Source organism: Micrasema longulum, unplaced genomic scaffold, assembly GCF_059751315.1.
Source record: "Micrasema longulum isolate JH-2025_06_02 unplaced genomic scaffold, ASM5975131v1 h1tg001559l, whole genome shotgun sequence".
NCBI lineage: Eukaryota > Metazoa > Arthropoda > Insecta > Trichoptera > Brachycentridae > Micrasema > Micrasema longulum.
This window is the reverse complement of record NW_028278742.1, coordinates 163,854-188,731: the sequence shown is the minus strand read 5'-3', so window position 1 is coordinate 188,731 and position 24,878 is coordinate 163,854. Positions and strand designations below refer to the sequence as shown.

At 32.4% G+C, this 24,878-nt stretch overlaps 1 protein-coding gene across 2 annotated transcripts in view; it reads right to left on the bottom strand.

The window, feature by feature from the left end:
* LOC148274894 (serine/threonine-protein kinase SIK2-like) overlaps positions 1-24,878 on the bottom strand; it is a 141,106-nt gene that overhangs the window by 8,099 nt on the left and 108,129 nt on the right. The window contains exons 3-4 of one of the 2 annotated variants that reach the window (XR_015824173.1): positions 24,169-24,733; positions 21,925-22,564 (exon numbers count right to left, since the gene is read on the bottom strand). Coding sequence is in view for 1 of the 2 variants with exons in the window: in XM_088236470.1 (XP_088092596.1) it covers positions 24,670-24,733 (64 nt within the window). In the remaining variant the exon portion in view is untranslated. Of the gene's footprint in view, positions 1-21,924; positions 22,565-24,168; positions 24,734-24,878 lie in introns of those variants that run through there. The other variant, XM_088236470.1, reaches the window with a different exon arrangement.

Below are 24,878 nucleotides of genomic sequence, written 5' to 3'. Positions count from 1 at the left end.
GGATAGGGAGGGACAGGATATACGTCTCATCTGTAAATCTGTAAAAAGTTTTACAGAAATCAAATATAAAAATAAATACGTAGTGTTTAAAACTGTCGTAACATTTTGGAATTTCTCTTAGTATATTAAGTCTCCTTTGTATATTCTTACATGTAAAAAAAATATTAAAATAGTATATCGTTAAGTGTCCTCGGCACGGATAACCCCAGTGAGTTCAAATTATTTCAATTATTATTTATAATGTAAAAAAGAAATATATATATATATTTTTTTTAATTGTCAATTATATGGTGAAAGATTTAATGAAACTTTGAAAAAAAGCAATATGAAGATATTAAAATACAAAATAATAAAAATAATAACGAATAGATAATTTTATGTATACCAACGTAGTGTCCTATGAGGTATTATGTGAGGGTAAATGTGTGGTAGTGATGATGAAACAATCTATTAAAATATTGATATTTTGAACATGAACCGCTTACGGAAGGGTTGAATATTTCACCCAAGAATATTGTAAGATTAAAATCTTAGTCAAAGGAATACCATAACAAAACATTATATCACTGAAGTTCGAACTATCAAAGTTTAACTAAGGGATACCCTTACTTGATAAGGGAACAAATACCTTGCTAATTCTCCAAAACACCAAAAGGGAGGGAAATTATTATGCTATAAAACTTATATCATAAATTTATGCGGAGAGTTGTTATTTAAATGCAATGTAAATATTTTGAAAGGAAGCTAAAATATAATATAGTTTTTTTCTGTTATTATCTCGCAGATGCCTCTCCAAATACTGTGAAAAAGACAACTGCACGTCGGACTGATTACGCCTAGTGAAATCGACAAAATCAAGGTCTCGTATTCCCGTTTTCCGAACCCCAAAACTGAACCGATTTTGTATTTTGTTTATGAGAAAAAGTATCATAATGAAATTATCTATGTCGATACTTTTTCCATTTTCCAACATTGATTATCATATTTGTATACAGTACGTCAGATTAAGCTGGGGGCTTTTTGGGTTTTTGGATGGCCCTAGTTTCCATAAGAAACAATTTATCAAAAAAACAAAAGGCTAAAGACATACATATGGTAAATATCCATATTGCGTAATAAAAACCCTACTGTAGTGCCATAATCCAGGGAGAAAATACGGGAATACGTTTGAATGAAAAAAAAAAAAAAAAAAAGACAGACCGCGTATATTGCCGAAGATACTGCAGTACATTACGAAAGCAACCAATACTATCATCATTATTTCTCAATCCGCACCCAGTGGTGCATAGGGCCAGCACACTCTGTTTTGGCACTTCAATCGAAGTTATTTTTTATTTTTTCGACCACTAAATACCATAAAATATTTACTGTGGTTCTACAAATGGTACTAAAAATTACAGGAGTAAATATAAAATTACGAGGAAGTAATATTTTCTTAGTGGTCGAATGATTCATTTAAAAAAAATACTACTTGATTATCGACGGGGAAAAATATGACAGAGTGGTGTGGCGCTCTATCTTCTCTGCCTACTCCTACAGAGAAATAATGTGGTGGATAATTGGTGTAATATTTTATTGAATCAATAACAATCATAGTTAACGTGACGCTTGCTTTTATAATTTTGCTTCATTAAATTTATGTTTTTTTTCAAATGCTTTTAACCATCTAAATAATTTTGCGACTGCATCACTAGCATCGCGAATTCAGGACCATAATTAATATTCTATACCTAGATACCATATTAAATACAAATTATTTTATGCAAATCTTAGCATCTGCCTCGCCTAAGATAAACCCGTTTGAAGAAAATATCAAATTCGCATAACATGTTGAATTTTATTACAATATTATAAAAAGTCATTAATATGCTTTGCTATGCTAATGAATATAATAGTGTATTTAAATCATACATTTTATTGCACGTTTTTTTTCCATTTACTTGACAATATATTCATTGCTACTAAAACGTCGCTGACATAATATGGTCTGCGCAATTTTTCGTTCTTATTGTCTTTTAAATTTATATTTACACTATTAAAAGCGTTCGAATGTTTAAAAAGCCTGTGTTAGTGTGTTAGCACTTGTCGGGGAGCTAAGTTAACATACAAATTTCGTTTGTACATATTTAATTTTAAAAAGGGTGTAAAGATATCAGATGGCTATATTTTAAATCAATGGCGGCTCCTGACCGAAAACATTGGTAGTGTATTTCTTTACATTTTGTCAACTTGTATATTATTAAGTTCAATAATATTATAATAATATGATAGGTCTGACGTAATAAAAAAGCAATAGTATGACAGCCCGCGCATCGGAACCAGAAACGCTAAATGCTCCCAACATAATACGCACGTTATAGGTAACAAAATTCGTACTAATATCATGTCATTACGCATGTTCAAAGTGGACATTACAAACAAACTTCAAATCGGCGCATGCGTTGGCAATGCTCGGAATATATATATTATCTTTCCCTCTAACGCACAATTCATCGGTATGAAGCATTGTCTGTCTCGCTCAAATGACGATTTTAGGAGATTTGATATATTTCTTACAAATTCAGGGTAAAGGATTGTGCAAAACAGAATATGCACTGGGACGATTGCGCATGCGTAGACAAGATGAGAAAATCGTCCGCTAGAGTCGATTTCGCTAGATCTTTTGGCGCTAGTATTGAATATTATGATGTTTACGTGTATAATATTGCAACGAATCCCTGTTTTTTTTCTACCTTCTTATAACATATTTTTACTATCAATTAAATTACTAATTTATTTACACAAATTTTTACTTGGTAGTCCACTGCACTTATGCACACACTAAGCAACCGCCTCTGATTTAAATGCTCTACTTAGCGTGCGTATGTAATCTAATCGAGTACGCCTCCTGCATTTGGTCTCCACAAAACATTATTCACAGAAAGATTTATAAAAATCCAATTGACATTTCTTTGGAGAGATGCAAATTCACTCACGTCTTCTTGTAAAACATATATTTTAAGTAGTCTGATTCTGGATATGGGAGTTCTTCACCATAATATTCTGGACCTCTTCTTCATACAAACGTATTACCATATTATCTCCCTGGATTATGTCACTAAATCAGTGTTTTTACACACTATGGATATTTACCGTTGCCATATCCCTATCTTTAATTTCTGTTGATAAAGTTTATTATGGGAAATAGGATCCAAAAACACTTAAAAGCGCCCAGATCTATCTACCGTCTTGAAACGTATAATATACAAATACGATAATTATTTTTAAAACAAAGAAAAACGTACCGACACAGAAAATTTCATTCTTTCTTTTAAAAAAAAAAACAGCAAAATTGGTTCAGCTTTGAGTTGCGGAAAAGGGGACAACAAAACGTTGATTTTGTCGGTTTTAGTTAAGCAAAATTAGTCCGTCGTGCAGTTGCCTATTTCGCACAATATCGGGGAGGCATTTGCGAGAGAGTGACAGAAAAAAAAAGTGAAAAAGGCTATTCGTGGAATTTCTCAGCCACGGCCTTTCCTCTAAATAATCCCGTACTATTCACACACCAAGCAGTTTATTCCATGTACCATCCGTTCGTACAAACTAAGCCCAGAACTCTCCACTTGTATGCTTTGCTCGAATAAGAATATGATTGTAAATTCAAAGTTTCATTGTATCGACCCTTTTGATTGTATTAAAATTACATTCAAAATGCGAGCTCTAAAATCATACTAAATGGTAATATTTCATTTTGATGAAATTATTTCAACTTGTGTATATTCGTTTCACACACACATTCACATATACAGACACACACACTTACCCTATATTTCTTTATGTTTACTGTGTATTTGAAAATATGTTATTAGTTTAATTTGATGTCTTTTTTCCTTTACACTATTTTATATTAATGTTGTTATCCTTAATTTATAAAATTAAAATTAAACATCCAGTCACGCACACACAAGCAAACTTTATTAAATATTAGAAATTTCTGTGTTTTTTAAAAAAATGTCCCACAGTCTACACACCGGCGATCGAAATCCGGGCAACGGCTAAAAAAAGCTTATCCGTAACTACGGTGCCGAAACAAGCCACATACAACTGTTGTGAACCTTTGTACACGAATATGAGGCACGTGTCACGTGCTGTTATCAGCTTTTACTTCGATCAAGTTTTAGTATTCTTCTCTGTTCCAAAATGGCGCCTAGACGTCTGGCGGGAAAATGAGATATTTTATGGCTAAAGGCGTAACCGGCCAACGTATTAGGTTAGGTGAGGTTAGGTTAGGTTAAGTGACTTCTAACAAAACACTTTAAAGATGTATACTAGTCAAATAAGTATCTACCTGATCTGAAATCTAAAATGTTTTAATCGTTTTGGCTTAGAAATATCTTGATTTAAACATTTTACAGTCCCTGGACTGGCGCCTGAAGCGTAAGATCAAACAATTACTTACCGATGAACCATTTGGTGAGGATAAGAGGATGATGATGGTGATGATGACCCATCCAGAAATAGTATAACAAGTATACATAATATACTGGTGGATTTTTATAAGCTGGCGCGTGCGCTATACTTACACATACGCATTGTGTAGTATCAGTGAATAAGCCCGTGGTATGCCATCGCACAGCATACGCATTATGAAAATAATATCTTTCTCTCTCACGCTCAGACGCGCTTATGAGCGTGGCATATACAACTATTGCTTTATTAGTTGCTAATGATATGGTAAGTAGGTGAAATGGTACAGACGGATGAATTTCACCTACATGATAAAGGTTTCGGCTCTTTGACTTCACAAAAGTTGAAGGAAGATTTGAGAAAATGTGGATGTTGAAACATGAGCAGAATAGTGAATGTTACACAGTGTGTAAAGTGGCGAATTAAACCAGCTAATCACAGGTCATAAGCCCTGACTGCCTAGACTTCCCTATTCCCTTCTCAAAAATGTTTTCCCTCTCTGTTACAACGAATTTGGATCTAAATTACTTCCTGGGGAGGAAATCTAGCCAGTCTGCAAACATTTGGATATACTCAAAACATTGTTGAATTAATTTCAACAGTTATATGAAGAAACGTACAAGAAACTGAACAAAAGAACATAAAACTATTTAGCAAAGACAAACAAGGGCAATAAAATATTCATAAACACGTTAAACGTATAAGACTTCGAGCTAAACCATGCCAATCCATCATCGGCCCACACCGTCAAAGTGGCAAAGAGATCTACAAAAAGCCGGAAGATCTATCTTAAAGAATTCCAAATTGTGAGACGAACTAACTAATCTACATACATATTCTGGATATTGAGGCATACAAACAGAAATTGCTCTCAGAAGATTAGATAAATTGATTTTAACTTCTGGTGGCACGGTTAGGAACATGAAAAATATAACAGAGATGGGACATCACTTAAAGCATTAAGTATTTTGAAAATGCATACAAGGTCCATCTCAGATCTAAGTTTCTTCAATGATGACAGATTAAGAGATTACTCAATATCTAAATAGGAATTATTGCTTCTTTGCGATCCGAGCAACGATGCCACATTTCTTAGAAACCGGTGCATTTTTTTAATAAACATATATATTTTATACAATGTATTCGTGATTTAATGTTAATTTTTCATTTGACTTTATTATTTGCTATGACATAGCTTTTTATGTACAATATAGTTATATTCACTTTTTCTCTTCCTTGAAATATTTATGAGCACTTTTGATTACTGGGGAATTCGACGCATAGATAGTGGTAAAATGACGTAAATTTTGAACTTCCGTTTATCACCTCTAAATTAATAATAACATGGCGAAGCGTATTTTTTTCATCGTGTCATGTCATGTCATGGGTGATTAGAGGTCGGATAAACGAAGTTCTACTGTCAACAATGTTTTGAGTGCATCCAAATGTTTTAAGACAGGCTGGATTTCCTCCCTAGGGAATTTATATCACTAAATTTGTTGCAACAGAAAGGGAAAACATTTTGAGAAGGTAATATGTAAGTCTAGGTATTTAGGGCTTATGACTTGTAATCGGCTGGTTTAAGAAGCCACTTTACACAATGTGTAACATTAACCATTTTGCCTATTTTTCAACATCTTTATTGCCTCAACACTTCCATCTGTTGACTTTTGTAAAGAAAAAGAGCTGAAACCTTTAACATGTGGGTGAAGTTCATCCGGCTGATCCAAAAGCCCTGTAAATGCCTAGACTAACATACTCCGTTCTCAAAATGATTTCCTTCTCTGTTGCTACTAATTTTGGGAGTTCGACTGTGTTTATTTTTGTATGCAATTCAACGAGTGGTTGAGATGACAACACTGAACAAAAACAGGATGAAACTTCTGTCCATAATAAACGATATCTGCTACAAATCAGATAGGCAATAATGAAATATTTTTTTTTAAACATTCTTAAAGTAGGTAATAAAGGTCTATGAAATGCTATCCAGTGAAAAAATGTATCGCTAATTATTAGTAGCATAAAGGATATTTTAAAATTAGTAATTATGAATTTCCGCAAAAACAGTCATTGTATTGGACACACGCCTCATACGTCGCGATTCATGTTCATTTGTTATTGATCATTGAAATTTGTTTAGAATATTTATTTGTTTATACATTAACGGTTTAAAGAACCATTTACACATTTTTTTTTTAAAGAAATAATCACAGCAGAAACGAATCACGAATTATTATCATGAATCTTGACGTCACAACAACATTGGTCTCGCGTTTTTCTAGCAACGTATTTTTATTTTAAAAAAAAATTACATTTATGTATGAAAACATTTCTTTACAATATGTATATTGATTTTAAAAATACAATTAATTATTCAAAATCCATTTCATATATTTTTATCGGTATTCGTAGTATGTGATATTTCGCTATTCTGTTAAATCGCGCGGTAGCGCGGAAATTATTCATTGGATAGAGAAACATGAGAACTGAGTTGTATTGGGACGTAATCTGAGATGCATTCTTCCCTAGAATCGCAAGCTGAATACAGAATAACCCGTAGTTGCCTTGCAAACCTATGGGGATATTATACCTAGATGCACGTTGTATGTCGCGGTCTATTCTTGAACCAAGTGAACAACATTTTTAGAAGTAGATCGGGTAAAATTATTTTTGTTATATATTATTATCATCGTTGGCCTCGTGGTGCTATGATCAGAACGTTTGCCTGCTAAGCAAAAGGTCTCGGGTTCCATTCCCATCACGGTTGATACGAAATATTTATTTAAAGGGGTGTTTTCACATTAGAATATTTCATTTATCGGGTTGTGGTCCCGTGGCTAGTGTCTCGGACTCACGGGCCAGAGGTCCGTGGTTCGAATTCCACTCTACCCCAACTTGATTCCATTTTCTCATAGTGAGTTATATACAACGCGTTAAAAACGGCCCTCAAAATTAAATATTTGGGTAAATCGTAAGAGCGCAAATATTTCTTTTGAAAAAAAAGTAGTCCCTGGACTGGTACCTGAAACGTAAGACCGATCACCTTAACTTCGTGTAATAAAATTACATGATCAAGATACTCTGTGATTGGTGTACTGATGCAGTGCCCTATGCACCATTAGGTACGGAAAGGTAATTTAAAAAAAAAGTTATAATTATAATTGATTTCAGCATTTAAAAAAAAAAATATTTTTCATTATTCCATGTTCGCTCCCTAGTTGGAGCAAACGGTATCCAAAAAGATCCTTCAAGCATCTCTTTCGGCTGCCAACTCATGTGCATCCTCCCAAGTCAGGTTCACGTCCCATTCTTCTGACACGAACTGCCGACGAACAGCCAGCAGTGGACGTCCAGAACGTCGAGAACCTGATGACTTGTAAAGTACGCAAGCTGAGGTTCTCAGGAGGCATCCGCAGAACATGACCAAGCCCACTTTATCGCCTTTGCTTGATGACAGTTGTCACCGGAGTTTGCTGCGTCTGTTCTCTTATAAATTCATTCCTTACAAAGTCAAACCACCGCACACCCAAGATTCTTCTGAGACACCTAATCTCAAAACTCAGAATTGTGCTGTTTTGGGCCCTAGTGAGGTGCCACTATTCGTATCCGTAGAAGAGAATAGGTGTTGGGCAGGCGTTATATAGGCGGCATTTGGTTTTCACCGGGTAAATATCCCATCTCAAATATCCGATGTAAATATCCGATAAAAACAATAATAAGTTATAAAACCAATGTGACCTCAATGGGGTTACCCATGCCAAGGTCACTTAACGATAAGGCTCCGGATCCGATTCCCGGTGAGAACACAAAAAAAAAAATGTTAAATATACATATAAAAATATATACTCCAAACAAAAGTTATACGCAGATTATGTATCTACGTCATAGCAATGTTATGCTGAGCATAATAAAGATTCTGACTAGTTTTTTCGTGACAGAAACAGTTTTATTTCGTTTTGTAAAACCGTTTCAGCAGCTGGTTGTACCAACATTTTTGCCCGGGCTGAAATGGGTGCGGGTGGCCAGCTATTTCAGGGAGGTCGAGTATTAAAAAAGTTGAAAAACACTGCTGTAAGGGATAGCGTGATACAGAAAAGGAAAGAAAATATAAATCACATTTGTTTCAAATTTATATGTCTACGCATTAATACTAATAATTATTGTTTCACACATAAATCTTTATTTTTTTCATATTTATTTTATTTAGTACTATAATAAACATAGTTTGATCTTTATATAAATAATTCCTCTGCACGTGTGATGTCGCCGAACTCCTCCTAAACAGCTTAACCGATTTACGTGCGGTTTTCAGAGAAATATAGATCTTTGCGCTGTTCGTAGATATTAAAATCTTCAATCTAATATGTAAAAGAGAAGTAAGGAGCATAAATGTGTTATTCATAGATCTACCGGGGTTGCATTCGAGGAGAATGCATTTACAATGCAAAAAAAATGGAAAGATGTTGTTTTTTTGTGTAAATTTTTTTTTGTTTTTGAATGTTTACAAACAGCATTTATTTTTTGTGGATCTCGATCAGATTCTTTTCTTAAATTCGTTAAAATTTCTACCCATTTATTTATTTTTGCTGGATTTTCGGTAACTATATTAAATATTTGAGTTCTTATGATTTACCCAAGTATTTTATTTTGAGGGCCATTTTCAAGGAGTTGTAAATAACTCACTATTAGAAAATAGGGATCGAGTTGGGGTAGAGTGGGATTCGAATCACGGACCTTTGGTCCGTGAGACACTAGTCACAGGACCACAACCCGATTAAATGTTTGACCACAAAGTTAGAGCCATAATTTTTTTTATAGTTTTTATTTTTACTATGTTTTCTGGTATACATTTACATGTGATTTATTTTGCTTCGTCTTGTACTATGTTTCTTGCGATGTATTTTGTTTTTATTACGTATTTACTCGGTTTTAAAACATGTTTTTTCTTTTTACTATGTTTCTTACTGCCGGCCTCGTAGTGTAATGGTCAATGCGTTTGCCTACCATGCAAGAGATCTCGGGTTCGATTCCCGACATGTTCAATATGAAATATTTATTTAAAAGGGTGTTCTCACACTAGAATATTTCATAGTCCTTGGACTGGTACCTGAAGCGTAAGACTGATCACCTTACTTTCATGCAATAAAATTTATCGAGATATGCTGCAATTGGTGTACCAATCCAGTGCCCTATGCACCATTCGATGCGGAAAGGGAATGATGATCATGATTTTTCTAAGTATGTATTTTCTTTTTACTATCTATTTTACAGGATTTTTAAATACTTTTTTTCCAATATTTTTTACTACATTTTTTAACAACATATTTTACTACTTTTTTCACTATGTCTTAAAACTATATTTTTATTCTGCTTAATTACATACATTTTTTACTGGCTTAGAATGGGGAAAATAACCCTTGTTAAATAAGTCAAAGCAACGTTGTATAAATGTATAATTTTATGTTTATAACACGATAACAATAGTAATAATAATAAATAAATATTAATAATACAATTTATTAATTCCCAGTCAAGTGAGTTATTATTACCTTAAATACGACCTCGCCGTTGTCAGAATGTGGCTTGTTATTTCCTTTACGGTCGAGACGAAAGTTCGCCACATTTATTTACATTACTCAAGAATGGAGGCTTTTGTGATGTATATGACATGTAATATTTCAGGGTCTGAAATATTCTGAAAACGTTAATACGTTACTTCTTCGGTTGGATAGAAAATGAAAAAAACGGCTTCACTTAACCAGAAAGTGTTATGGAGAAAATTTGAAAGGTGAAAAGGGTTTTCTTAGCGATAGAGTGAATATACCTATAATGTATTAACAAGCTTTTGTGTTCTAATATTAGCGCTTATTATTTTTTTAATTATTTATAGTAGCTTTTAGCGACTTTACTCACGTGATATTAGGGAGAAATTATTCAAGCAATTTATTAGTTGTGTCTTTTATCAATAAGAGTTTTCGTTTATCGTTGAGAGTACCTTGGTCTTACTATCGCTATGCAAGAAATACTAGGGTCAAAGCACCAGTAAATGACTACCCCCCAGTAAATGACCATTTGTGGATAAAACACAATATAATAAGAATTGCTACATGTGTCCAGTCAAACATGTGTACACTCTGGCGAGCGCCGTGGCGTAGTTGGTTAGACGGCCGACTGTGAAACTGGCGTCGCGGGTTCGATTCCCGCCAGTTGCAAGAAAAAAATCCAAGAAAGATGTTTTTCCTCAATTGGTCTGGGTGTTGTGGTGTATTTTTCATTACTTCCTTCCAAATCCTCTATACTACCTGCTGACAAGCCGCAAAATAGAGGCTTAGCGGGTTATTCCTTAAAAAAAAAAAAAAAACTTTTAACACTAGAAACTATGACAAAAGCAGTAGGCGGACACATCTTTTGGTAAGAAACAAATCTATCAGTTTTGAACTGTGAGTTGTCAAAAGGTAATGTGCGTCTCCCCGTTATTGTTTTGAGATTGATAGTGTTTTTGTAAGGAAAGGTGTGGTTAGTATTTTATTTGATGGTATTTCTTATGCAATTATTTGAATATATCCATATTCTAATGTGTTAGGGTGTTTTATAATTTTTTTATGTAACTAAATCTTAGTATTATTTTTACTGGGGTAGTGGTGGTCATTTACTTGTAATTCTGCTATTTTTTAGAGTAATATTAATTATAATTGTAATACTCGTATTTCAATAAAAAAATAAAAGTACTTAGAAATATTAATGTGTTTTTTGTTGTTTTCTTTTATTTTATACGCCTAAACAATGAAATGTATAACTTTAATGTGGATTTCACTACAAGCTGAACCGTAAACGGTCATTCATTGGTGCTTTGACCCTATGATCCGTTAGTTTACCGCGACGAAGCTTTGATATTCTGTTTACATATCCAAAATCCTACTGCAAAACCAAAACGAAAAGAAAACCGAACTTACCATGGATAAAGCAAGTCAATTATAGACATTTAAAGAATTCATTTCAAATTGATTCTTTTTGACGCATAAGTACTCGTTTTCAAATAATATTGATCATAGTTGATTTATCATATATTTTTTCATTGTACATTTTTTAGTTTGGGATGAAAAATAATTATCAAATTTTACTTCTCACCTCTCCGACTATCCCTGTGCAAAAAAATACAAGTCAATCGGTCGCGCCGATGAGACGTGAAGTAAACACAAACAAACACACTTTCGCATTAAAAATATTATTATGTATCTATCGTGTTCTTCCAGTAAGCCCTAATTGAAATTTATTTGAAATTTAATTGAAATTTAATCAAATTAAATTTATTTAAAATAAATTATCACTTAAAATAACTTTTTTAAACAATTTAGATATGTCTTCAAAGAAATGTATTGGATTTTCGACATTTTCAAATTGTTGTTGAATGCAATTTTAAAAACGAAGAAGTTAATGCATTTTACACCGGCGTAAGTGAAACGGATGAATCTAAATTTAGACAGTTTATAAGCTATGCAAATAACATTCATATTCTCTTTAAGACGAATTTCGTCATATCTCTTGAGATGTGCATATATTTTATTTTAATATTTGCTACAAAGCATGCACACAACGCAATGTGATTTGTAAATTTTTAATTAGTTTACTTTATTGATGGTGAACGCCAGTGTTCATGTGTGGTTTTGAAATAGGTTAATTTTAATTGAACATGGCCAATATTTAATTTGCAAAATTCAGCTCTTTGACTTCACAAACATCAACAGGTGAAAGAATTGAAGGAATATAGATGATTAAATATAGGCAGAATGGTGAATGTTACACAGTGTGTAAAGTGGCCACTTAAACCAGCCATTGACAGGTCATAAGCCCTGTAGATTCCTAGACTTCTATATTACCTTTTCTTAAATGTTCTTCATCTCTGTTGTAATATGTTAATATGAACAGCTCCCCAGGGAGTTTAATCCAGTCCTTGTCTACAAAAATTTGGACAAACTCAAAATATTGTTGATAAATTACCTGGTCCATGAAGAAGTATAGAAATTGAAAAAATAACATTTTCAGGCGTTGCCTAGTATGTAGGTGAAATAATTCAATTAGATGAATCTCACCCGCATAAATAAAGGTTTCAGCTCTTTAACTTCACAAATATCAACAGGTGAAATAATTTAAGGAATATAGATGTTCAAATATAGGCAGAATGGTGAATGTTACACAGTGTGTAAAGTGGCCACTTAAACCAGCCATTGACAGGTCATAAGCCCTGTAGATGCCTAGACTTCTATATTACTTTTTCTTAAATGTTCTGCATCTCTGTTGTAATATGTTAAAATACAGTTTGTTTGCAAAATATTAGTTTTCTTTTCCACCTCAAATAATGTTATATTAACGCATATCGCACATCCAATAAAATAGAGTCGTAACTCAAAAAAACATATTTCAGAGGGGATATTTATTGAGTTTGCAGATAATCGGTAGAATTCCATATTGAAATTAGCTAAGGTATCCAAAATAAAATACTTATACTGAATTAAATTCTACTTTAATTTTTTAAATATACAAGTGTTTAATGGGTAGCGTTTCGTCTTAATAGTTTTATAATGTCCTAATACGATGAAACGCGTCACACATTATACACTGTTGTATAGTAAAAAAAATAAAAGTAAAATCAAATCCAATAAAAGTTTTTTTATTTTGGATACCTTACCAAATTTCCAAGGGAGCCGAAAAATTCATTGACACGTCTTAAAACCGTGTATTTTGTTTTTCTTTTCATCCCATTAATTTTTTCTAAAGAAATGCTATAACATTTTTTAAAGAATATCTCGATTTGCAGAAAGAAAATACGATATTGTTTTGTCCCAGGACTCGACCGTTGTCCAAGTGCTAGCGATAATTCGAGGGACAAAAAACTGTCCCGAGATATCGCCACCGAGATACACGGGCAGCAGGCGCGTGCGGTGAATATTATCAGTAGGGGTGCGGCAGATACACACAGGTAAATATCAAATCAATATCAGTGTAGCATAAAATCACTTATAAATAAATGATACTATATAAGTTTTCTATAAGTACCTAAAACTCAAGATGATCTTGAATTCTGTCCAAATTTTAATAATACGCTATTGAAATATTTATGCTATTTGTTTTCAGAGTAGTTTTTTCTTTGCATCACACAAGTTGGATGCTCTTATCTCTGAGTATTGTAGAACAATATGACAACATTATGAACCTTAATGCGCGTGCGTAGAAATCCGATCATTTGTAAAAGGACTGGACTGAAAATGAAGAGTAGTATCCAGATTCCAGCGCATCTAAGGAATACTATCAAGCCGAGGTACCTTGATATTCAGTGCGTTAATATAAAAAATACGCATACGTAGGTAGGAACGAGAAAATATTAGAAATAATTTTAGATTTTTATAATTATTAATAAAAAAACAGATATTATTATTTTCAACTATTCAAGGTATGCGCCGCATCCACAGTACGTACGGGTGGAACGCGCCTGGCGGGCAGGCTATCTTCGTGAAACAATGATTACTGACATCACAGCGCGCGTCCGCATTGTCCTCGTGTGAACACGCACAGACGGAACCTTGTGACAATAGTGATTTGCTCAACGTGAACGTATCGCTGCCGTATATTTTTCTGCCGAAAATGGAGCCAAAAAAAAATATTTTTACTATGTAGTTCATTCTTTGACAATTCCAATACTCCTTAGCATAAAATCAAGAGTATTTATCGGAAACTCGCTTGTACTAAACACCATCAAGTATCGTGATTGCCACTGGGCGAATCGTCTATATTAGCGATTATGGGCAACTTACCATTATATTTGAATATCCATAATAATGTTTTACGGTTACTTTATTTACAGAAAAACAAAATAATAATTATTATTTCTTATTAATCGTTTCCATCGTTTGCAATTATCTCCAAATATTAATAAAACGCGCCCAGCAGTCAGCCATGGAACTAGCCGATGTGGCTGAAGTCATATATTGTCCAAGCATTCTGTCCCGCGCAGTCGAGGCTATTCACGGAGCTGGGACAAGACAATATTTCCATATCTATTGTATTGTCCATATGTAAACTGCCCTTTGGAATGTCATTCAGCTATCAAGATGGTAAATCGTAAAGCTAGAATGCTGTCAATTTTTTAGCATACGAGAGTTTTTTTCAATAATTTATTCTACGCACTTATATAAAAATATTTTTTTTAGATACGACCTTATTTTATTAGTTGTGCGGTATGGAGAAGCTCGCATTTTGATAAATGTCGGATTGAATATTTCATCACCAAATATCGCACGACGGACGCACCTGTCGCTTTTCATGACACGATAAATATTTTTGTGTTTATCACCTCCCCCCCCACCCCCTTCGACACACCATCTCTCCTGTGACGTCATCAACGCAAGAAACCTTCGTAGGTAGGAAGTCACATCAGCCAAATTAATCAATATTGGGCCTACGCCTAAAATATTAATTTGATTTAACATTAATACTTTGGGAAGTCTGTTAACTCTTAAAAGACTGTGGTTAATAATTCCTGTGCGGTAATGTAACATCGTGTTACCAATAGTAAAAGACGGAATATTTTAAAGTTACGACATTTACAAAAAAATTAAAAACATGGAGACATACTGCTTAATAATTTCTTTTCCATAACTAATGCGAATAAACATACAATTTAGCCCTGTTATGGCAAAATATATTAAAAATCACAAATACGCCGCTCATGTTACGAGCGTGCGTCCCCCATCATTGTCATCAACCGACTGAAGACTAAATTTTTTTTAGACGACACCCGTCGCAGAACAGCGTCTCTGTCTTCCTGGTTATGACTTATATCTTCGTGCTCGTATAAGGTATCTGAATAGATGTGTTGCTAAATTAGCGGACTCATTCTTTGCGTAGCATGGATAAATATTTTTCGTATTAACATTTAGCATAGTTATACAAATTATACTTTGCAAATCGGGTGTGAAAATGTCCATTTTAAGATTACAGAAAATACAAATTCATTATTCAAAAAAATGAGAGAGATATATCAAGTCGACTAGTGTGACATCACAGCCACACAAGAGTTAAACGAGTATTATTTATTTATTTATTTAGAAAACAGATAATACATAATTTCATATGCATAAAATTCACAAGGAGCTTTTGGAAAAACTCAGTAAGAGACAAGCATAACACAGAGTTAACTCGTATACGTATTTACACTTTAAACTATTATTTACAAAACCAAAAGAAGAAAAAAAGATACATTGTATATTAACAACTTAGAATGAATATACACGTCCTGTTTTATTTTGAAATTGGTACTCTAAATAGTACTTGCTGCAGTTAATTAAACTGTTTAAAATTTATGCATTTGTATAATTTGAATTATAAATGAAATTTGAGAACCTTAAATGTTATGTTAAATTTAATATAGGTAACTAAGCGGTGTTTATAAACATCACTCATTATCATGTTATAATATTTAAAAAAACATTTAATGATAATATTTCAATGCGAAAGCTTGAATCTTTTCCATTTCCTTATTTATATTTTCTTTACCAATCTTTTCCAATAATGATGTCAAAGAATACGTAATGTGTGCTATGCTGACGATGCCAGTCTGCCGATGGGTGAAGGAACTGCTGAAACAGTACACATTGACATAGGGTCCTCCAAAGATGGTTCCAGAACAGGTTTGAATATTTATAAATAAAATCGATTAAATTCACTGTCCATGCGTAACTACGAAGCTTCAAAATGTTTGTTTGTTTAAAAAGAAATATATATTAGTTATTTACATTCTAGAATGTATGTGCAAAACGAGCATATTTCTTGATATCTTGGCAGTATACAGTAGACCCTCAACTTTCGCACATAATTGGTTTCTGAAAATGTGTGTGAATGTTGAAAAGTTGAGGGATGTAAAAAACATCACCGAAAGTTGTATTTTGAAATATGTATTTATCAATAATTAATTTAAAATATTTATTAATTTACATTGAGTACAAGTACTTTCAGGTGGTTTCTTTATAAAATTGACAACAGTTAGTTGAATATCAGCCTTTTTTTCCTTTTCTTGATGAAGAGTTCTATAACACGCTGTCTTTCTCAATCGCCCCGCATTCTTAAGACATACATTCTCCATTGGGATCACATTCTTCCTTGATACTAAAAAATGTGTTGTCAATCCATGATGAAAAATATCTTTCCATGTCATCTATCACTATACCGTGTCTTTTGGAAACAATCTACGAAGAAATAATAAAAAATGTGTTGTCAATCCATGATGACAAAGATCTTTCCATGTCATCTATCACTATACCGTGTCTTTTGGAAACAATCTTCGAAGAAATAATAAAAAATGTGTCGTCAATCCATGATGACAAAGATCTCCATGTCATCTATCACTATACCGTGTCTTTTGGAAACAATCTTCGAAGAAATAATAAAAAATGTGTCGTCAATCCATGATGACAAAGATCTCCATGTCATCTATCACTATCCGTGTCTTTTGGAAACAATCTTCGAAGAAATAATAAAAAATGTGTCGTCAATCCATGATGACAAAGATCTCCATGTCATCTATCACTATCCGTGTCTTTTGGAAACAATCTTCGAAGAAATAATAAAAAATGTGTCGTCAATCCATGATGACAAAGATCTCCATGTCATCTATCACTATACCGTGTCTTTCGGAAACAATCTTAGAAGAAATAAAAAATAAATTGTGTTGTCAATACATGATGACAATAATTTTTCCATTTCATTTATCACTACACCTGTATTTTGTTTAATAAATTTTAAAGCAAATTTATGAAATTAAAAAAAAACTATTTTTTTGTCCAAGGACATCATAGTATATCAAATTAACTGAACTTTGAAGTTTATTCAACACATTTAAATATATAAAAAACTGATATTTTTTTTTAAAATGTGTAACATGGATGTTTTCTTTCATTAGTTTTATAGTATATTAATCAAGTTAATAAAAAAAAAATTCTGTGTGAACAAAAACATGAAAAATTTATGTAGTTTATTTTGTTTACTGAATTTTATAGTGTTAAAGAGTTCTTAGTTAAAAAATATTTGAATCAAAAAAATATATATTTTATGTTCTGAATTCTAAAATTCTCAAATAACACACATAAATTTAAACATATAAGGACACAGGCCAGTTGGGATTTGACCTTAAATAATGGAAATAATAATGGAAAGAATCTGGTGCTCTAACGAGAGTCAAATTGTCAAAATTTAAATGTCATTTCATGCGGAATTACGGATTGCAACCTAGCGGACAAAAATAGCGGACGCCATAAAAACTTTAAAATATTTAAATTTTTGACTTTAAATACAGTTCGTTGAAGCTTTTGCCTATGAATGTTCCATTTTCCAGACTTCAAGGCCCTCACTTTTGGATGTGTATTTCCTTAGAGTATATACATTATACTCTAAGTGTATTTCCGACACAGCACCGAAACGCATGTATTTTTTTAGCACAGTAAGAGAAGGGTTATATATTTATTTTTAATATTCGTTAATAGACTGTTAAACTACGCAAAAAAAAAATGTATCTCGTATTATCAGCACTATGATTTTTTAAAGTTTTGTATTTCTGAAAATAACTCCGCGTGTGACGTCAGATGTTCTCTTTCACTTATTCTCTGTCAGTGCTGCCGATTGGTCCTTTCATGGTAAGCAAACAGAATATCTTTCACAGCTCTATTATCACTGCTTGATTCATATGAACCAGTGACGTCGTTCAAAGAGGTTCGTTTTTATTAAAATATTTTTTAGTACTGCCGTACTATTTAAAGTTCTAATTTTTGCCACGCTTTTTGTATCCAATTTCCCGTAGGGCTGAAGTTCCTCATTAATGGGTGGTTTAACACTGACATAATTGTTACTTGCATTTTAGAATGTAATCATTACATCTAAATCTAAGGAAATTTTTTGAACACGTGTAAAAACAACATTAAATTTGAGTTAGTATGAATGTATTATTGTTTTATGTTTTTTCTTTATTTATCATATGTTTTTTTTTTTTCTCATAAACTCGTATTTAAAATTATATAAACTCCTATAAATAAACAACTAAAACAGAATAAGTCACTCTCCAAGCACAAGAGTTAGTCTCTTTTTTTGGAGAGTTACAGTGATAATATTCACTAGATGTATAAAAGTAGATATGTTTAGAATTTCACAAAAACATGTACTTTTTACGAAATTTATTAATAAAAATAAATCATCTAACACTCACGCTCCTTTTACTATACCTATGACATACATCATATAAAAAAGAAAAAGGTCCGGCAGTTTTTTAACGGAAAAATGGCAGGTTGATCAGCCCACATGAAAATATTTGCACTCGTATGTACCCTGAACGTGACGTGTACCGGCTGCTGCCGAGGGTGAGGGGGAAAGAGAGACGTCACGGCTTCCCTTCGGTATGTCTCGTGACGTCACTACTACAGGGTTGGGAGTTGGGGCTCGCTAAGTCTCGCGTTGGTGGGCGGCGGGGAAGGGTAGAAGGGGGAAAGGATCTTTGATTAAATGGATTCGTACAATATAAGGCCCAAAGGATTAATTTACGTATTATATTTCCGAGATTTGGGTATCTTTCGGTTTTCATTTAGTTACAAATAGTTTGATTTGCGTTCACAAATTGACTGGAGGCCAGAAGCGAGACTTCATCATTTAAAAAACCGTTTACGAGATTCGCTTGGTGATTCGATTAGTGTAGTGTTTAGCGTACTTAGCTACTGTGCAGGTTGTTACAGACACGCCTTTCTTACAATAATTAATAGGCACAGTAACAAAATTTACGCATCAGTCTGACCATCTTTAGGTACCGGCTAGGGTAGGGTTTCTTAATTCCGGGGTTTTTATGATTCCGGGACCCGGAAAAAAACGATATATCCGAGTTTCTAGGGAATCTACGAAAAATGCATTATTACCATTAAAAGAAGCGACGCGGACGAGCAAAAGGTCGTACGGATGGACAAAATTAAAAAATCAACGTTATGATAAACATATTCTTTTTGTCACTTCAAACACACAAAAACTCAAAAAAGTCTACGAAATCGTTTTTATTAAAATTAAAATAAAAAACACATTATTCATCATTTATAAAATGATCCCGATAAGTTTGTGTTAAAAACTCATTTGGGGACATGCAGATAACAAAATTTATTTACAGACGTTTTTACATTGCTAACTATAACATTATTTACAAAAGCAGAATAAAAATTCTGATACACTAGAAATTAAAAGGATAAGAAAAAATTTCAAGAAATTACAAAATAAACATAATGCAAGATGTGGAAATTAATTTAAAATGATATATATATTATACAATCTAAAGAAAAAAAAAAATATATATAAAAAGTTTAAAAAATACATGTATGTATATATACAAGCTGAACGAGTATGAGAGTGCAAATGTTTTAAAAATTACACGAATGAAAAAGTTTTTAAAATTGACAGTAAATATGTCGAAAAGCATCAAAAGCGAATTAAAATTTAATAAACATAATACAAGCTAAAAAGTATGAAAAAGCATAAAAATCATTTCAAAAGTATTAAAACGCCGTATCGGAAAGCCGACTTATAATATTTCAGTAGCCAAATATCCTGCCACTGGAAAAACTCTCACACCCTGTGGAAGTTAATTTCACAGATAATAGACTTTTGTAAAGCAACTCCAAATTCGGTGTTCATTTTTTTGAAGTCTCAAATAATTTTAAATTATTATTTAATTTTAATAAACTTCGCGTTTTTGGAACTTTCTTATGAGCTTTACTTATGGCTTCCTTTAATTCATTATCAAAAGTTTTGTTTTTGACATTTCAGCAAATTCCACTAAATTAATATCGTTTTCGGAACTGTCGGAATCGGATTCTGTCTGCAACGGAAATAACCGTAAGAATGGTGACTCCGCTTGGTTGATTGTGTCAGTTTTTGATGCGTCAATGTTTTTTACCGTAGGTCGGGAATACCGACTAAAATTTCCCGGGATCGGGATCGACAATTTTCTGGGGATCTCGAATGCGGAAAGAAACCCTACGGTAGACACATAACACATAACAAATATTTATTGAACATATAAGAGGTCTTCTATACATAAAATACTTACATTGATACAAAATGTAACATTTGTCAATTCCATTTTCATTGGTTAACCCTTAACGGATTAGGGTTAGTTCGGAATACTCCGTAAAGCTCAAAGGCTTAAGCGGAAATGGGAGCTTATTTCCTTAATTTCAGTAAACGTAAGTACTTCCTCCCGTCTAGAAAAACACTACCTTCAATATACTTCCTTTAGCGGAAATGAATATTTTATTGGGTATCAGAAAAAAACTACCGGGAAAATATTAGATTTCACTCCGGTTTTATTAAAGGTAAAAATATTATTTATTTTCTGAATGTTAAAATGAAGTAGATATATTCTAACATGAGCATCTGTAAATGTTTGTAGACAAGGCTGGATTCCATCTCGCAGGGAGTTATTAAGATTGACATTTGTTAGTCAGGATCCCCGTAGTTAGCCAACTACAAAAACTGAAGATGTTAGTTCCTCTCTCTACGCTAACATTAGTATAATTTAATTTTAATTTTTAATTTTAACTTTTAATTTAAACTTTTAACTTAATTTTAATTTAAACTTTTCATTTTAATTTTTACTTTTACTTTTAATTTTAAACATTTGATTTCAACTCTTTATTTATACTTACCTACATCTACTACCTGCATCGAATAATATATTGTTGGTTGTGATTTTTTACAATTAAATTGAAATGTTCATGGAAACAGAGAGAGAGGGAGGAAAGTAGAGTAGCTTTACAATGTCTTCTCCTTTTTATGTAATATTTTTATTTATACTTTTATAGAATTAAATTATTTTTCCCCTCTCCTCCTGCATTCATTAGTGTGAAATCTGTTATTGGTCTTACTTTTTTTAATTGTTCTTTTGTACCTTGTTTTATATAAAGACAGTATGATTTCATTAATAAATAAATAAATAACTGTCTCTGGCCGAATCCATAATAAAATACAAGATCACCGCCTGGGGACATTTTTGTGCAACAAACATTAAATATGTACAAAATGTTTAAAATGCACTTGTCAAATTGATTGCACCAACTTATGTATACAATCAGAGACATAATACTCTATTCATGTGTAAAAAAAAATATTTTAATGGTTAAAAGTGTAGCAAAATATTTTTCTAACAGATGTTTAGCTCAATGCATAAAAAAAATCAGCTGTACCAAAATGTTAAATAAATAAGGACAGCGTTCGTTAAATTATATTGTTTCAAAAATAATTGATATGCTGCCAAATTATTTAAAAACATGTCTTTATAAAAATAAAATTCTGTTTTTATTATGAAAGTAGTTAAAATACTGTTTCATTACTGATTTATTATTCATGTAAAACCTTTATTTAAGAAACTTAATACTTTTGCCTCTCGTTTATACTATTTTGATGTTTTTTTTTTAATCTTTTCTGTCTTTTATATTTTGTTGACATATTTTAGATATGAATTTTAACAGATGGGTTCAATTTTGTTTTGTAGATATAAATTAAAATTTTGGATTTCTTTTGTTTTAATTTTTTTTTTTTATCTTATTATGGTTACATTTATGTACACCACGATTTTTTTTCTCAAGTTGCAAACATATTCAAGTCCGTGTTTATTCTCAAACTGAATTGTACTAACAATATTTTGAATTTGTCCAAGTTTTTGTAGACAAGGACTGGATTCAACTCCCTGGGGAGCTGTTTATATTACATATTACAACAGAGATGAAGAACATTTCAGATAAGGTAATAAAGAAATCTAGGCACCTACAGGGCTTATGACCTGTCAATGGCTGGTTTAAGTGGCCATTTTACACACTGTGAAACATCCAAAATTCTGCCTATATTTCAGTTTCAGTTTCAGTGCTGCAGAGCAGCGTTTATTTTATAATTAAAAAATACATACAAGAATTTGTTACCCACTAAGTCTAAAGACTTTTCGGTGGAGCACATTTTTTTTGAACATCTCTATACCCTTAATTCTTTCATATGTTGATGTTTGTGAAGTTAAAGAGCTAAAACCTTTATTTATGCGGGTGATATTCATCTAATTGAATTATTTTACCTACATACTAGGTAACGCCTGAAAATATTAATTTTTCAATTTCTATACTTCTTCATGGACCGGGTGGATTTATCAACAATGTTTTAAATTTGTCCAAATTTTTGTAGACAAGGACTGAATGAACTGAAATAATTGTTTTATTTTTTTCTCTTTTTTTCTATCAAAAAATATTTTAAACCATGTTATTAGGTTTTGTTGAGTTTTCATTTCTTCTAAATACTACTTTTAATTTTTTGAAAGCATAAAAAAAACATATCCGTTGATTATTTTATGGGTACAATATTATGTCTGTACTCTTTTATTTAAATCTTAATTTAAACTAATGTCTGAGAACCCAATGACAAACAATGATTTAATATAACATTTATGCTGAAGGCACTAACTTTGTGGTTGTTCAACAAATTACTACAGGGATGGAGAATACCTTAAATAAGGGAATACGGATATTCCTTTATTTAAGGTATTCTCCATCCCTGTTGTAATTTGTTGATCTTAATGACTTCCGAGGGGGTGAAATCCAGTCTTTTGTCTACGAACATTTGGACAAAATCAAGTATTGTTTGTGGTTGTTAATTACAAAAAACGAATGTTCAAACATAGGCATAATGGTAAATGTTAGTATTTAACAGTATCTAGGGTCCCCCAGGTAGCATATTTTTTCAATATCTTTTGCGTCATCCAACCCCAAAATGTTAAGAATGTATGAACATTTAAAAAATATTTTTATGTAAATTTTTTTCAAATTTATCTTTACTTTTCTCCCATGCAAACAGTAAACATTACAATTCGTCACTGTACAGTTTAACAATCTTTGATATATCGGTCAGTTTGCACATGTGCTTTTTGCTATTAGGTCGCTTTTTTACAGCCATAACAAAAAAATATATTTCGCGCTTTACATTTCACATGCATTCCCCCTCCCAACTCCCCGCTGTACCCCTTCGCTTACGTGTAGTTAGAATTAAGATCAGTGCTGTTCAACGTGTCACAGTGAGGGTAGCGCGATATCATATGGCTTCCTCTCGCAACAGCATTTTATCATAAAATGTATGAATTTCGCTATGACCATGACCATTCTAACGACATTCTGATTGAATTTTTTAAAGTCGTATTTATAGCAGTTTAGCTGGGGTATTCCAGGGCCACGATTATAAAGGCTATCTTCATCGGTTCATACCGAGACGGTATATTTACTTTCTGTACTATCTCTATCTACCTCGGTATGTTCTACCGACTTGTCATATCGATATCATATGATCGAATCTAACCAATGAATGACCCCGGAAATTAAGTTCACGTTCATTACCTAATTAAAATTTTCAATAGTTCTTATTTATATTTTAAATAGGCTTCTGTGATAAAAATAAGCCACATAAAAGGGATTATAAACTTCAATAAATCCCAATTCAAACAGAAAATGATCGATTGAACATGATTTTTGTATGACTTTTGACAATCACCAAAACGGTATGCTTAACGATCGTCCTTAGCTTCCCATCATAATCGTTGCCTTGGTAGCCCCCTAACGAACTCCTTTTTCACGTTCAGGCTCGGAAAGGTTTAAGTTATCAAGAGAGATGAATAACATTTTAGAGAAGGTTATATAGAAGTCTAGGCATCTACAGGGCTAATGACCTGTCATTGACTGATTCTGTAAAATAACTTCTCTAAAATGTTCTTCATCTCTGATGTAATATGTTAATATTAACAGCTCTCCAGATAATTGAATCCAGTCAAATTCGGACAAACTCAAAATATTGTTGAAGTGATCACTTAAACCAGACAATGATAAGAGAGGTCATAAGCTCTACGAATGTCTAAAATTCCATATTCGCTTTTCAATATTTTCCTCCCCTGTTCCAATAAATGGCAATCTGGATAATAAAACACAAACGGATGAAAAAAGTTAAACAAAGAAATTTGATAAATTAAAAAAAATTAAACACAGTATTTAATCTGAATTATGGTCATGGGACAGTCATTAAAATAAACGGGTTAAGTATGGTATAAAAATCACAAGGAAAAATAAAAGTGAAAAGGGTTTGGACAAGGTTTAGAGAATAAGAAAATGAAACATTTCAACTTACCAAATATTTCTCCTTGACTCGCGTATTCTGATACGATGTAGATCATGTTTTTAGTTTCCATGACCTGTAAAAAATAAACATAAATTCATGAAATCATTATTTATCTAATAAATTACAAAAAAACGTAACACGTATTTTCATTCAAATGGCTAGTATTTTCACTCTTAAAGGAAAGATCAAGGTGAAATACTACAGGACCAAGGGAACAA